General features: G+C 41.3%; 1 protein-coding gene across 1 annotated transcript; it reads left to right on the top strand.

Moving 5' to 3' along the window:
* Positions 1 to 3,940: 3,940 nt before the first annotated feature.
* MRPS36 (mitochondrial ribosomal protein S36) lies at positions 3,941 to 12,679 on the top strand. Its single transcript, XM_038530774.1, has 4 exons — positions 3,941 to 4,088; positions 9,081 to 9,144; positions 10,741 to 10,928; positions 11,689 to 12,679. The coding sequence occupies exons 1-4, from the start codon at positions 4,047 to 4,049 to the stop codon at positions 11,704 to 11,706; spliced, it is 312 nt and encodes a 103-aa protein (XP_038386702.1). The 5' UTR covers positions 3,941 to 4,046; the 3' UTR covers positions 11,707 to 12,679.
* The last annotated feature ends 3,142 nt before the right edge of the window (positions 12,680 to 15,821 follow it).

A 15,821-nucleotide genomic window follows, 5' to 3' on the forward strand; every position in this document is an offset into this window, starting at 1 on the left:
TATCTGAAAATCTTAGCCTTGCAAGGGTCCCAAAAGACATGAATGTGGACATTTTTTTCTACGACATTCCTGGCGGTTCCAACTCTCATTTGGAGTACTTTTTCTTTTCTTCTTTTTTCTCTCCTTTTTTCTTTCTTTCCTTCTTTCTTTTTTGTAGTTTCAAGTTTTTATTTAAACTCCAGTTAGTTAACATACAGTGTAATATTAGTTTCAAGGAGTAGAAGTCAGTGATTCATCACTATAGAACACTCCAGTGCTAATCACAAGTGCTCTCCTTAATACCCATCACCCATTTAACCCGTCTCCCCGTGCCCCATAATTTGGAATACTTCTGTGCGCTTTTGAAAAAAGTATCCACATCTTTGTTTTTTCCAACTATCAGTTGTATTTTATTGAAATCTCATTTTAGTTTCATCTCACCACAGATTATTTTTTCCCTCTCTTTTTTAAAAATATAGAGATATAATTGACATAGCTTCATATAAGTTGAAGGTATACAGTGGGTTGATTTGATGACCATGGCATTAGCTCACATCTCCATTGTGCCACATAATTATTTTTTTGTGGTGAGAACATTCTCTTCAAAGTCTCTTAGCAACTTTGAAGTATATAATATTGTTACCTATAATCACAATGCTGTGCATTCAATCTTCAAAAACTTACTCATCTTCTAACTGCTGCATGTTTGTACTCTGTGGCCAACATCTCTGCAAGTCCCTCATATTCCATCCACATCTTTATTTATTTACTTTCCCATCCACATTTTTTTTAAAGATTTTTATTTATTTATTCATGAGAGACACACAGAGAGAGAGGCAGAGAGAGAGGCAGGCTCCATACAGGGAGCCTGATGTGGGACTCAATTCTGGGACTCCAGGATCACGCCCTGGGCCAAAGCCAGGTGCTCCACCGCTGAGCCACCCAGGTGCCCCCCATCCACATTTTTAAACAGAAACCCAAATAAAGTACCTCAGCCTTGAAAAATAAAAAAGATAAACCTATCCAAAGGGCTAATGCCTGTGGTTCTTGTAGAGTAATTGTGAATTTTTTATTTTGTATTTCTGTATTATGCTTTACTTTTAGAAGTTAAAAAGTAAATGTTACTTTGTCTTATGAAAAAATAGAACTTGCTGGCTGGCTCAGGTGATCACGTGACTCTTGATCTCGGAGTTTTGAATTCAAGCCCCATGTTGGGTATACAGGTTACTAAAACTATATATAAGTAAATTTAAAAAAATAGAACTTGCCATTTTTTACAGCATCCCATTCCTTTTTGGAGAAAGTTCTGATTTGAGTTCTTTATTACTTTGGAACTGTTGATCATTTTTATAGACAACGTAGTGTTTTCAACATTGTTTTTCTTTAAGATTTTACTGATTTATTAGAGAGAGAGAGAGAGAATGAGTGGGAGGAGAGGGAGAGGGATAAGCAGACTTCCCAGTGCACATGGAGTCCAAAGCAGGGCTCTGTCCCCCCACCCATGAGATCATGACCCAAGCTGAAACCAAGAATCAGAGGGTTAATCAACTGAGCCACCCAGGCAGGTGCCCCAACAAGTTATATATTTATTATGGAAAGGCATTCTGGAAAATACCTTCCTGATACAAAGATTCAGCATCATCTAAAAAACTGCATTTTCCTGAAATGATTTTAAAGTTTCTACTTGAGGGGTGCCTGGGTGGCTCATTAGGTTTAAGCATCTGCCTTTAGCTCAGGTAATGATCCTCCAGTCCCGGGATCAAGCCCCACATCTGCTTCTTCCTCTGCCCCTCACGTTGCTTGTGCTCTCCCTCTCTCTCAAATAAATAAAATCTTTTTTAAAAAAATAAAGTTTCTGGGGATCCCTGGGTGGCGCAGCGGTTTGGCGCCTGCCTTTGGCCCAGGGTGCGATCCTGGAGACCGGGGATCGAGTCCCACATCGGGCTCCCTGCATGGAGCCTGCTTCTCCCTCTGCCTATGTCTCTGCCTCTCTCTCTCTCTGTGTGACTATCATAAATAAATAAAATCTTTAAAAAAAAAATAAATAAAGTTTCTACTTGGGAAAGGTGTACATTATTTCCACGAAGGCTAATTTCACCAAGCCAAACATCACTGGGACAAGAAAGTATACTCCCACAACAGGGGAATGCTAGGTTTCATAGTGGGGGAAAGAATATGGGTATCTGCTGAAAAGCATAAAGTCCACCACAGTATGAAGTCTTGGTCTTAAATATTAACTTCCTTTTTGCACATAGAAGACACACTTCCCAAAGGAAAGTTAACAGTCTCATTCAGTCATCACAGTTTCAAAGTTCAGGATCTCACGATAGTCTTTCACATCAGGTCCAAATGTGGCTTTTCATGATCTGGAGATTAATGAACTGAATAAGACAAATTCTGTTGCTTCACACAGCCAGCATACTATACGGGACAAGGTTAGCAATTCTGAAATACTGCTTGGCAGATGATAGGAGGTGCCCTTTCCGAGGCAGGGGGAACACTTTTTGATTCGGTTCTTATACTGCTCACTGGAAGAAGGTTTTTGTTTTGTTAAGATTTTATTTATTCATGAGAGACACAGAGAGGCAGAGACACAGGCAGAGGGAGAAGGAGGCTCTCTGGGGGGAGCCCGATGTGGGACTCGATCCGGGGTCTGCAGGATCACACCCTGGGCTGAGGGCGGTGCTAAGCCGCTGAGCCACCCAGGCTGCCCTGGAAGAGGTTCTTTTGTGCTTTTTGACTCTGCTCTTTGCTAAGTTCTCCCTTTCCATTATTGGCCTTGGCCATATCTGAAGAAGGTATTAGAACTATGTCCTGAGCAGCTTTCTCAGCTGGGCACCCAAATACCATTTTACATCTCAGTCCGTCTTAAATTCTGGGCCTGCGGTGCTTTTGTTAGTATATTTTACTAACAGATTATTTTAAATGTGATTATTTTAAATGTGATTGGTGGTGAGGCTCAGTTTCTTCGTTTGGCTGGTTCATCTATATCAGAGGCCAGCAAACTATGGCTTACCAGCTGGCTGTTTTTATAATTGAAGTTTTATTGGAACAAAGCTTTGCCCATAGATGTACATATTATCTATGGCTGCTTTCCATTAACCCTAGCATATTTGAGTTGAACTGAGCGTCAGAGATTATATGCACTGGCACCCTATTTTTTTTTTTACAGTCACTGACTTAAACCAGATGACTTGTACAAAGTTTTCTATTAGGACTTGTCTCATTGCTTCCTAGTAGCTTATATAACTTTATATATAAAGATCTGTATTCTTTATTTTTTGAAAAGCTTATTTATTCATGAGGGACAGAGAGAGACACAGACAGAGGGAGAAGCCGGATGAGGGACTCCATTCCTGAACCCTGGGATCAAGACCCGAGCCAAAGGCAACCACCGAGCCACCTAGGCGTCTTCACACCTGTGTTCTTTAAACTAGAAGTTAGATCTGCTTTATTACATGTAATTTCAATTTTTTTTTTTGTAGTTTCAAATTTTTTTATCAAGAAAATTCACAAATTGTCTTAGGTACTTTTTACTGAATCACAACAAGAGGCCATCATGCATGGTGAGTTTTGCCTAAGGGTCTACAGCCAATGACAGAACAGGGGACCTGGAACTAGAAGGGAGTCAAAGGCCAGGTAACTAGGGACATTAAGAACCATAATACAGGGCAGCCCCGGTGGCCCAGCGGTTTAGCGCCGCCTTCCGCCCAGGGTGTGACCCCGGGGTGCCGGAATCGAGTCCCAAGTCCCAAGTCCATGCATGGAGCCTGCTTCTCCCTCTGCCTGTGTCTCTGCCTCTCTCTGTCTCAAAGTAAATAAATTATTAAAAAAAAAAAAAAAAAAAAAAAAAGCTCTCCGGGGAAGGAACAGCTGACACAAAGTCAGCAGGGGCAGGTGGGAGGGGCACGGGGGCGGGGCCAGCCCCAGCGGAGGAGGAGCCCGCTCGGCGCCGCTCGCCCCGCCCCTTGACGTCACGGGAGGCCCGGCCCCCGCCGCCCGCCGCCCGGGGCTCCCGTTATCCCCGCGCGGAGCGAGCGCCCCGGAAGCCTCCCCAGCCTGGGGTCATGATGGGCAGCAAGATGGCGTCCGCCAGCAGGGTCGTTCAGGTAAGGCGACTGGGTCGCTTTTTCGCGCCGTGGGCGGTAGGGATGGTGGCGATTATAGCAATGGCGGAGGCGGAGGCTGCGCGGTGACCCCGGCCCCCCCCCGCTCCGGGTTCTGTCTGGGAACTGGACCTGTGGCCGTCGGGTCGGTCAGGGAGCCGGGGCCTGGAGCTGAGGGTTCGAGCCGGGCTGCCGGAGCGCGGGGCCCGGAGCAGCCGGGGGGCCCGGACCCGTACCCGCCCGGGGGCCCGGAGCAGCCGGGGGGCCCGCAGTCTGCGAGCTGGGCTGCCCTGGCCGTGGTCCGGCCAATGGGCGCGTGGCGCTGCCTGGACCGCCCCCGAGCAGCCAATGGGAAGGACGCGAACCCCGGGTCTGACCCGCGTCCCTTCAAGGTCTCGGGAATGGCCGGAGCCCCGGCCTGCCAGCCGCGTTCCCCCCGGCGTCGTCCTCAGCGATCCGAGCGTCCGGCTACCGGCTGGACGGGGGGACGGGGGGACGGGGGGACGGGGGGGCAGAGGTGTTACTTAAGTGCAGCTGTCACGTCTTAACGATGCAGGTGTTGGTTTCCCAAGCTTGCTTTCTTTCCCGCTGAGTTTACTTCGGTAGCTAGAGGAGCCCTTTAATCCCCACGCCGCTCACGGCCGCTCACGGACTCCCGACCGCTTTCGTGTTCGCTTCTGCAGCGGTGATTGGGCTTCAGGGGGCGAAGCGGGCGAGTAAAGGGACCCCACGTCCACATTCGCGGTGGTTTCGCACAATCTGCTTTCAGCTCTGAAAGCGTATTATTGCATGGTTTTTGACTTTGATGTGAGACGTGCATTTCCCTCTTGCACAAGCACATCTCTTAGGACTTGTTCTCAAAGCTTTTTGAGTCTGGAAGATAATTCCAGATCTCAGCCTTCAGCCCCTCCGCAAGGAATGATCCTCACTCATTCCAGTTGGTAGATATTGAGCCTTGACCGATTGTCCTGCGAGGACAGGGAAGACCCCTTACAAAGGGCTCGTATCCATTATGTACAACCGTACCTATCTGTAATATATAGCTCAACTTAAAAACGGGTTAAAGAGTTGAAATTGCACAACACAAGACAGACAAACGAGCGATAAGCCTGTGAAAAGACTTTCTACTTCATTACTTAAAATACAAATTAAAATCAGGAAGTACTACTGCATCTATCAAAGTTAAGCAAATTTTAAAAACTGCCCATACTAGGAGAGGACAGTGTGAAGAACCTAAAACTCTCATACATTGCTGGTAGGAGTATAATTATCCTCTAGCCACTTTGGAAATCTGTTTTGTGAGTCTCTAGTAGTTAAACATATCTACCTTATGACCTAGGAGTTTTACTCACAGGTTTATTACCCAAGAGAAATAAATGCATATATCTACAAAAAGACTTCTATAAAAATGCCCAAATGCCAAGCATATATATTTGATGTTTGGGTTGATCATAATCAGAAAGATGATTTATCATTTACAAAATCATTTGACTGCATGAGATATGGGAAGAAGATGGGTAGTTGGATTCATTCAGGATTTGAGATTTACAGGTAAGGTGAAGATAATCCTCCAGCAAGGAGGTTGAGAGTGCTAGTAAGAGGACATTGGGTTCAAAGCTAGGTAAGAAAGGGGGTAAAGTCAGGGTGGAACCAATTGACTGGAATAAGGAACAATCAAGGAACTGAAGGGTTTGGTGAAGCTTACAATGGGAAGTAACAGAAAAGAGTTACACAGAGTTACGGAGTTAAAAGGTTGTAGTTGAGGTTAGATTTTAGGTTAAGATTTTAGGAACAATGCAGCTCCGAACTTAGTGAAGAACTAAAAGAGCTTTTCAAAAGTAAATACTGAAGTACAAGGAATGAAGAGGTAAATAGGCAACTCAAGTTTTGCTAAAGGAAATAGTGCATGAAAAGAGGAAAATGAAAAAAAAAATCACAGAACAATGAAGGAAAAGATTAAAAGGTTCAGAGAAAGTCATAGAGGTAGAGAAAAACAGGAGGATGCAACTTTTGTATACTAAGTAGTCTCTGAAAAAGCAAATAGAACAAGTCTCAAAACCTAACCTAACCTAAAAGTTAATAAAACTTTCCTGATGTAAAAGAAGACTTAAACCTTTACCTTAAGCTTGAGAGAATTAACCAAGTGTGGTTGACCAATGGATGTATTCTGTAGATTCTTTAGATTTCTTTTTTAAAATTTACTTATTTATTTTAAAGATTTTATTTATTCATGAGAGACACAAAGGGGGGGGGGGGCAGAGACACAGGCAGAGGGAGAAGCAGGCTCTCTGTGGGCAGCCCAAAGTGGAACTTGATCCCAGGACTCCAGGATCACGCCCTGAGTCAAAGGCAGTCCATCAACTGCTGAGCCACCCAGACGTCCCTTACTTATTTATTTTAGAGAGAGAGAGAGAACACAAGTGCATGGGGGTAGCAGGGCAGAAAGAGAGGGAGCCTGTCCCATGCAGGACTTGATCCCAGGGCCCTGAGGTCATGAGCTGACACCAAGAGGTAGTCGCCCAACTGACTTAGCCACCCAACGGTCCCTAGAATCTTTAGATTTTAAAGGAGAAAAATAAAAAAAAATTCTTGGGTGATCCAGGCAACAAGATCAAGCACTTAGAACAAAAGTTATCAGTTTTCAACAATAATAGCTCATAAAAGAGGACACGTGGATAACATATTTAAGGTAGTTAAGGAAAGAAAAGGTGAGGAGGGCACTTGTGTGGCTCAGTCGGTTAAGCGTCTGTCTTTGGCTTGGGTCATGATCCTGGGGTCCTGGGATTGGCCTGAATTGGGCTCCCTACTCAGGAGGGAGTCTGCTTCTCCCTCTGCCCCTCCCCTCAGTCATGCTTCCACACTCATTCACGCTCTCTCTCTCTGGAATAAATAAGTAAAATTTAGAAGAAGAGATAAACCACAGATACATCCAGCTACACTGACCTTCAAGTTGTAAAGGCCACAAATCCTTCTACACCTTTAATAACTCAGGGAATATTGTTCCCTGGTGCCCTTCCTACTAGATCTCCCAGAGAATGAGAGACAGCTGAGGAATACTTAGTTATACCTGGAGTTGTTTCAGTATAGGAAATGGATATGAACATTGAAAGTATGTGACTGCAACAACTAAGATTATATAATGGAGATACAGGTGAAAGACTTGTTGATAATATTATTCTGACTGTTTGGCTCTAATACCACTTTTAAAATGGAGGAATAAGGGGAAGAGTATACAAAAGGTAGAATATGGGACACTTGGGTAGTTCAGTGGTTGAGCATCCATCTTCGGCGTGATCCCGGATCCCGGGATCCTGAGCCTGCTTCTCCCCTCCCTCTGCCTGTGTCCTGCAGTACCTGGTTTCCAAATTGCTACATTTATGCAATTACCCATACCAACCTACTCAGTTAAGAAGTTAAAGATTTCTTAGTGTTAGTATTATTATCATTGCTTTTAGACTAAAGTATAGAGTCTAAGCACTATGAAAGTTACTTGGATTCGCCTTTTTATTCCCTTAGTTATGTTACCAACTCATATACAGTAACAGTTGCTTCTATGTGTTTATATTTAGAGTTTACTCTATTTTTTAAAAGATTTTTTGTTTATTTATTCATGAGAGACATAGGCAGAGACACAGGCAGAGAGAGAAGCAGGCTGCATGCAGCGGGCCCGATGTGGGACTCCATCCCCAGGCTCGGGATCATGACCTGAGCCGAAGGCAGACACCCAGCTGCTGAGCCACCCAGGCGTCCCTAGAGTTTTGTTTTTTAACATGAAAGACTTGAGTGTGCTCCTATGCTGTGGGAGACAACTCTATTCCAGCATTTTCTCACAGCAGCACAATTATGGTGGTGCTTTCAGGCCAATCCCAACAAGCCTATTTACTTCTGTACTCATATAAAATATATGTACTACGTATATCTAAATATTTTGCAGATAAACACACACTTCAATATACTAGTTACAGAGCAACTTAGAGATTACCTTAGGTGCAAATAGTACTGTTTTTGAGTCTTAGCATTGTCTCAGAAAATTTCATATTTAAAGGTCCCTATAAGTTCCTCCCTATAGTTCCTCTGGAATTTTAGGGATAAAACATTAATAGTCTGCAAATATCTGTTATAAATAGTATTCTAAAAATACATATTTCTGTGGGAATAGCCTTCAGACCAAAAGTGTTAACAAATGTTTAAATCTGTTTTACGTGGGTTTGGAGATTATAGTGTTTTCTTATTTGTGCTTTTTTCCGTTTCTTCCAAATATCTGCTAGTTATTGACATAATAGGAAAACAACACTCAATACAAGTCAGGATGGGGCACCTGGGTGGCTCAGTGGTTGGGCATCTGCTTTGGTTCAGGATATGACCCTGGGGTCATGGGATCAAGTCCCCTCAGGGAGTCTGCTTCTCCCTTTGCCTGTGTCTCTGCCTAATAAAATCTTTTTAAAAAAATAAAAGTCAGGAAACTTCCAATTCTTACCAAGCAGCTCAGCAATATATGTTATATAACATAAATGTATATCATCTTTTTAATAGGGCTGTTTTGAGGTCTGTTGGTAGTATAGTAAAATGTCTTATAATGTGTAAAGTCCAAAGTTATTATGAAGAGCAGATAAGATAAATGAATTAATAGTTCATAGACCAGTTTTCCTGGTTGGAGAAGAGTAAAATAGTAAGATTTAAAGTTGCTGTTAATGGGGCGCCTGAGTGATGGGCAGTTGAGAATCTGCCTTTGGCTCAGGGCATGATCCCAGGGTCCTGGGAATGCGGGGAGTCTGCTTCTCCCTCTTCCTCTGCCCTCAACTCCCAAGCTTGTGCTCACTCTCTTGCTCTATCTCAAATAAATAAATAAAATCTTTTAAAAAGTAAGGTCGCTGTCAAATACTAAGTTTATTTTAACAAAGGTATCTATGAAGTTCAGTAGGTTGTTTCTTTTATAGTAAATGAGTCTATTTTAGTGCCTCATCTTTTTTTCCATGTATTTTATTTTCCCTTTAGGTAGTCAAGCCACATACACCATTAATAAGGTTCCCTGACAGAAGAGACAATCCTAAACCTAATGGTAAGTTGTACTTCAGATTTAAAAATAAATAAATAAATATGTACAGGCATATTTATATATGAATATTCTGTTACAGGCATTATTTCCCATTTTATTTTTTTTATTTTTCATTTTTTTATTTTTTATTTCCCATTTTAAAATCAGGGAGAGACCATTGTAGCTTAGATCACAATAGTATGCTAGGTGGCATGCAAGTAGAAATTAACTTGCTACCTCCATTTAAAAAGGTGGTGACTCAACAGAACATGTCTCTGAATTTTTTTTCTTTTTTCTTTTTTTAAGATTTTATTTATTTATTCATGAGAGACATGGAGAGAGAGAGAGAGAGAGAGAGAGAGAGAGAGAGAAAGAGAGGCAGGCAGAGGGAGAAGCAGGCTCCATGTAGGGAGCCCAGTGCAGTACTCGATCCCAGGACTCCAGGATCATGCCCTGGGCGGAAGGCAGATGCTAAACCTCTGAGCCACCCAGGGATTCCCTTTTCTTCTGTCTTGTTTTTTTTTTCTTCTTCTTTTTTTTTTTTTTTTTTTTTAAGATTTTATTTATTTATGAGAGACAGAGAGAGAGAGAGAGAGAGAGAGAGTCAGGCAGAGGGAGAAGCAGGCTCCATGCAGGGAGCCGGATGCGGGACTTGATCCCGGGACTCCAGGATCACGCCCTGGGCGGAAGGCAGACCCTAAACCTCTGAGCCACCCAGGGATCCCCTTTTATTCTCTCTTTTCTTTTTTTTTAAAGATTTTATTTATGAGAGACACAGAGAGACAGAGACACAGGCAGAGGGAGAAGCAGGCTCCATGCAGGGAGCCCGACGAGGACTCGACCTGGGTCTCCAGGATCATGCCCTGGGCCGAAGGCAGCGCTAAACTGCTGAGCCACCCAGGCTGCCCTCTTCTGTCTTTTTTTTTTTTTTCTTCTGTCTTTTAAAAGACTCTCCCGCGTTTAGGTTGGGAGAGAGATTGTGAGGAACAGTATTTTTCTGCCAGCCGAACTTTTCTTTCATTCGCTTATTTATTCATTCATTCAGTAGGTAAGACTGCCTTACCCTGAGCAATCCTTGCCTATAAAGTAATTGAAAATCTAAACCAGTCCTATTTTCCTCTTACCCCTCCCTTTTATCTGATCTTTTATTTTATCCCTGTGTTTTTTTTAATTCCAGTATAGTTAACTTAGAGTGTCCAGTATAGTGATTTAACAATTCTCTACATTACTCAGTGATCATTATGATTATCCCTGTTTTTATTATAAGATATTTAATCATTAATTCAGGGAGGAGTTTAACAATTTTTTTTGAGTGTAATAATTTTTAACTGTAAATGCCACCATATGACAAAAGTTAAGTAATGTAGATGACCCATATGGGTTAAACTCCATTATCTAGAAATTTTATTATTTTACAGACTTGTTTGATTTAGTAATTCATTCACTTAAAGCTACTTTGTTTTATGAAATTAAATATAGCTACCCAACTGTTACTCAGTAACACCTCTTAGAACTACACTTAGCATTTGAAGAATGACTTGCTTGTTCAATAATAGATAACTCAAAGTAGTATTTTAAGACACCTGAACAATTTATTTCTCTAATTACTTTTTTTTTCAGTATCAGAAGTTTTGAGATCAGCAGGACTACCGTCTCATTCTTCTTCAATTTCACAGCATTCTAAGGGAAGTAAATCACCCGATTTGCTGATGCATCATGGTCCACCAGATACTGCAGAAATCATAAAAACATTACCTCAGAAATACAGAAGGAAACTTGTGTCTCAAGAAGAAATTGAATTTATCCAAGTACGTCATTGCTCTTTATCTTAGTACCTTGCAAAACACGTGAACATTTTTGGCTTTTGGAATTTCATAGACTGATTTACTTGCTCTTTCCATCACCTTGTCATGGCGGGTCCGTAGTTAAAACTAAGATAGTCAGGTTGGCCAAGACTGTAAGAAATACACCATGTAACAAGCCCTCAGTAAAAGTACATGAAGGAATATATGTGTGGAAGTATAATATGGGAAGTAGCAATAGCTATAGCCACATGAAAAAAGCTCGGTAAAAAAAAAAAAAAGAAAGAAAAAAGCTCGGTAGAGTCCTTGGTAGTTTTCCAAGGCAAGGTGTGAAGGGCTGCTGAGACCAAGAAATTTGAGGACCATCAATCAGGGTCAACTTTTGAGTCCCTTCCGGATCAGAAATTGTTTTTCCTTTTTTTTTTTTTTTTTTTAATTTTATTTATTTATTCATGAGAGACAGAGGCAGAGACACAGGCAGAGGGAGAAGCAGGCTCCATGCAGAGCCCGATGTGGGACTCGATCCTGGGACTCCAGGATCGTGCCCTGGGTGAAAGGGAGGCGCTGAACCACTGAGCCACCCAGGGATCCCAGAAATTGTTTATAATATTGATAGGAGTGCTTAAGAGGAATGAAAAACTGAAATCGTTTTTAAATACCTAAAGATCATTTGCTTAAAATGGTGTAAACTTGTATAGTGGCTGTGAAAGCATTTCTTCTGTAAAGTTAATACCTAATCTTTTTGCTTTGTTTTTTTCATTTTCAGCGTGGAGGTCCGGAATAATCACTGACAGTGTGGCTGCTGTTTGTCATCAGACAAAAGAATAGTCTTTACAATAAAGAACTTCCAAAATGGCACATGAGAAATTATACAGTAAACAACTTGAATAAATACTCTGTTAAAAAAAAAGAAAAAAAATATAGAAAATTTAGATGGACACTTGTATCTTCTAATATATGTTATCTTGGTCAGTTTCTTCACAAGCTTACCTAATTGCTTATATACTTATTAAAGTATACATTTTTAAATGTTAGCCTATTAATTTACTCTCGATTATCAAGTATTACCAGTGTTGAGCTATTAAAAGCATACAATATGTAGTAAACTATCATAGGTTTCCCATAATTTCACTTTTGTTTCAGACATGGAAAGATTTACCATATAGATTGCTGCTTTGGGGGAATGATTTTTCCTGAAACTGGATAAGGATTAGTGAAAGAATGACTCCATTATTTGTTCTTTATTTTTTTAACATTTTTTCATTCACAAAGTTACTGGAGTATAACTAGTTTAAAAAGCATATCCTACACTAGATGATAAAAATACAGTTAAGGTAAAACAGGGAACTTTGTGGTATTAAAACTGGGAGTTAACACAAAAGATTATTTGTAACCTATATTCAGAAGAAAATACCAGAGTTTAAAATGGAAAATAAGAGATCAAAATGAATATAATCTAGGAAGAGATGTTTGATTAGAAATTGCAACTTACTATGTTATTAAGGGTGTTAAGTCTTAAAAAAAAAAGGGGGGGGTGTTAAGTCTTACTATTTGATTTATTTTACTGTTTTGTCATGTATGCAAATTCTGAAAACCACTTTCTCAAACTTAATGTCTGAAAGCCTCTTAAAATCAACCTAAATATTTACCTTATTAAAGCTATTTATGGAACTTTAGAGGCTTACAGTGCCAAGGGTATGCATTATTGTGAAACTAAAGCGTCACAAAGCTAAATAAATTTTCTTCCATACGTTGAATGATATCTAGAATATGCTTTAAAGAAGTCGTCCCTAATAAATAAAATAAATAAAATAAATAAATAAATAAATAAATAAATAAATAAATAAATAATAAAAAGTCATCCCTAATAGTAAGGGTAGCTTGTGGGCATTAGAGTCAAATTGTTATTGAATATTACTCAGTTGCCTGTGGATTAAACTTTACTTTTTTTGTTATTTCATAGTTGATCTGCTTTTCTTATAAATTCTCTATCGTGGCCTAGTATAAATGTTGCCCAAGTCGAATACGAAATAGGTGTTTGGTGACTCAGCAAAACAATGTGACTCATTATTTTTCTGTTATTATTTTAAAAACTTATTTGGAAAATATTCTAAAAGATTAGCACTATTTTCTTCTTTCTCCTTTTTTTCACTTCACTAAAAGGAAGCCAAGGTCGATTTTTTTGCTTTCCCAAACAGAGTGGGTTCAAGCAATGAAGAATGATTTGTGTGATACTGTGGGCCAGCAGTCAGAAACCCCATACTAGAACTGTCTGAAGGTCATCTTCATTAGAGCTCCTACCATGAATGGTGCAATGAAAAACTATCACATTTACAGAATTTGTCAGCTTAACTATGGCAAAAAGGCATCTTCAGTAGGAAATGGTGTCATAGGATGAGCTCCCAAAAAGGATAGATTAATAGCCAGTATTTTCACTTAGGAGTTAAGCACTTAAATGTACATAACCATGAGAAAATTGCCGAATTTGTTCAAGTCTCCGTTTTGCTCCCTAACAGTATATAATATAGGCAGGATCAATTATTGTGTATTATTCTGTAGCAAATCAAAACTTAATGACTGAAAACCCAAAATGTGGCTAAAACAATAATCACTTATTAGCTCATGATATCTCTGGGTCTGGAATTCTGGAGTAATTTGGCTGGACATTTATGCTCAGTGTCTTTCAGAAGGTGCAGTCGGACTCCAGCCAGGGCTGCAGTTACCGAGGGCCTGCTTGGAGCTAGATGCTCTACCTCCAGGGTGGCTCACTCACTAGACTGGCAAGTTGATATTGGCTGTTGGCAGGAGGCCCCAGTTCCTCCCCACATAGTCCTCCTCACGGGGCGGCCTGATTGAATTCATGGCTTGATGGCTGATTTCCCCCAGAGTGAGTCATCTAAGCATGCAAGGCTGAAAGAGCAGTGCCTTTCTACCTAAGAGTTAGAAGCCCTGGGGCAGCCTGGGTGGCTCATTGGTTTAGCGCTGCCTTCAGTTCAGGGCGTGATCCTGGGGGTCCCGTGTCGAGCTCCCTGCATGGAGCCTGCTTCTCCCTCTGCCTGGGTCTCTGCTTCTCTCTGTCTCATGAATAAATAAATACAATCTTAAAAAAAAAAAGGTACATGCACTCAATTCTGACATATTCCACAAGTCACACAGAACAGTCTGTTTCACTGTGGGAATAGACTACACAAGTGCCCTGACAGCAGAAGGGAAGACGCATTGGGCCATCTTGGAGGCTAGCTAGTGCTCATATGTGCGAGTGCTTTGTTTTTTTTTTTTTTTTTTTTTTTTTTTTTTTAAATTTTTATTTATTTATGATAGTCACAGAGAGAGAGAGAGAGGCAGAGACATAGGCAGAGGGAGAAGCAGGCTCCATGCACCGGGAGCCCGATGTGGGATTCGATCCCGGGTCTCCAGGATCGCGCCCTGGGTCAAAGGCAGGCGCCAAACCGCTGCGCCACCCAGGGATCCCTGTGCAAGTGCTTTGTAAACTGGACAATGCTATACAGATGCTGAATGGCATTTTATACATACGGTGACCTAATGAACCCAGAATAACACCTAAATAACTATATTTGTTACCATACTTAAAATGTCCCCAAATAGGAACTTATTTAGCATAGTCTAATGCAGTGATTATGAGTTCATTTGCCATAATACAGTTTGGAACCTCTAGCCATCACATTTATTTTTAAAAAATTTAATTTTTTTTTTAGATTTTTATTTATTTATTTATTCATAGAGATGCAGAGAGAGAGAGAGAGGCAGAGACACAGGCAGAGGGAGAAGCAGGCTCCATGCAGAGCCTGATGTGGGACTCGATCCCGGGTCTCCAGGATCACGCCCTGGGCGGCAGGCGGTGCTAAACCGCTGCGCCACCGGGGCTTCCCAAAATTTTTAATTTTAAAATAAATTTCTGTGGTTTTGTTTCATTTAGTCTTGAGAGTCACAGAGAGGCAGAGACATAGGCAGAGGGGGAAGCAGGCTCCCTGTGAGGAGCTGGATGCAGGACTCGAACCCAGGACCCCAGGATTAGGCCCTGAGCCAGATTCTCAAGCACTGAGTCCCCCAGGTTCCCCTAGACATCACATTTAGCTCACTATTTAGCTTAGTAGAAATCATTTGGTAGAAATAATTTCTACTACAAGTGAGGTTAGATTACCGTTTATAAAGTGATGCCTTTTCAGAAGGAACTTTGACCTAAGTTCTATGATAACGTGTATCATTAGGTACATCTAGGTACCGTTAAGAGAAATGATAAAGATGGTATGCTTTGTGTCATGTATGAGGATTTTGCCTATGAAAACGTCAACTCAATAAAGACCCAAGTGGCGGGCAGCCCCGGTGGCACAGTGGTTTGGCGCCGCCTGCAGCTGGGGGCGTGATCCTGGAGACCCTGGATCAGTCCTGCGTCAGGCTCTCTGCATGGAGCCTGCTTCGTCTCTGCCTCTCATTCTCTCTCTGTGTCTCTATAAATAAATAAATAAAATCTTAAAAAAAAAAAAAGACCCAAGTGGCAAAGAGTTGGAAGGTGACTAGTAATAGTTATGTGATAACAAACTTAGCACTGTAAACATTATTCTGGGGGTTTTGTAATTGTAAAGCACTTAAAGCCTTGTGGCAACCCTTTCAGTAGTCCTATTACAAATGAGGAAACTAAGAATAAAGTCAAAGATTTTGCTCAAGTAGTGAGTCCGGTGACTGAATGCTCGTGAGGCCAGTATGCAAATATAAGTAGTCTAGATACAGAGCAAGAACTTACTCTGTATTACCTTGACTAAATCATGAACCTTAATATTCTCCCTTCAACACCTCTAACAATGAATATTCTCAACTCTTAGAAACATCAGATGCCTCAGCTCAAAACCTTGCAAGTATCATTTTTTCCTCCACAACCCA

Source organism: Canis lupus, chromosome 2, assembly GCF_011100685.1.
Source record: "Canis lupus familiaris isolate Mischka breed German Shepherd chromosome 2, alternate assembly UU_Cfam_GSD_1.0, whole genome shotgun sequence".
NCBI classification, from domain to species: Eukaryota; Metazoa; Chordata; class Mammalia; order Carnivora; family Canidae; genus Canis; species Canis lupus.

What these genes read in the sequence shown, in the direction of transcription:
- MRPS36 (XM_038530774.1), top strand. Translation starts at nt 4,047, where the DNA reads ATGATGGGCAGCAAGATGGCGTCCGCCAGCAGGGTCGTTCAG. An exon ending in CCGCCAGCAGGGTCGTTCAG is followed by an intron (nt 4,089 to 9,080) that starts GTAAGGCGACTG and finishes TTTTCCCTTTAG; the next exon opens with GTAGTCAAGCCACATACACC. An exon ending in AGACAATCCTAAACCTAATG is followed by an intron (nt 9,145 to 10,740) that starts GTAAGTTGTACT and finishes TTTTTTTTTCAG; the next exon opens with TATCAGAAGTTTTGAGATCA.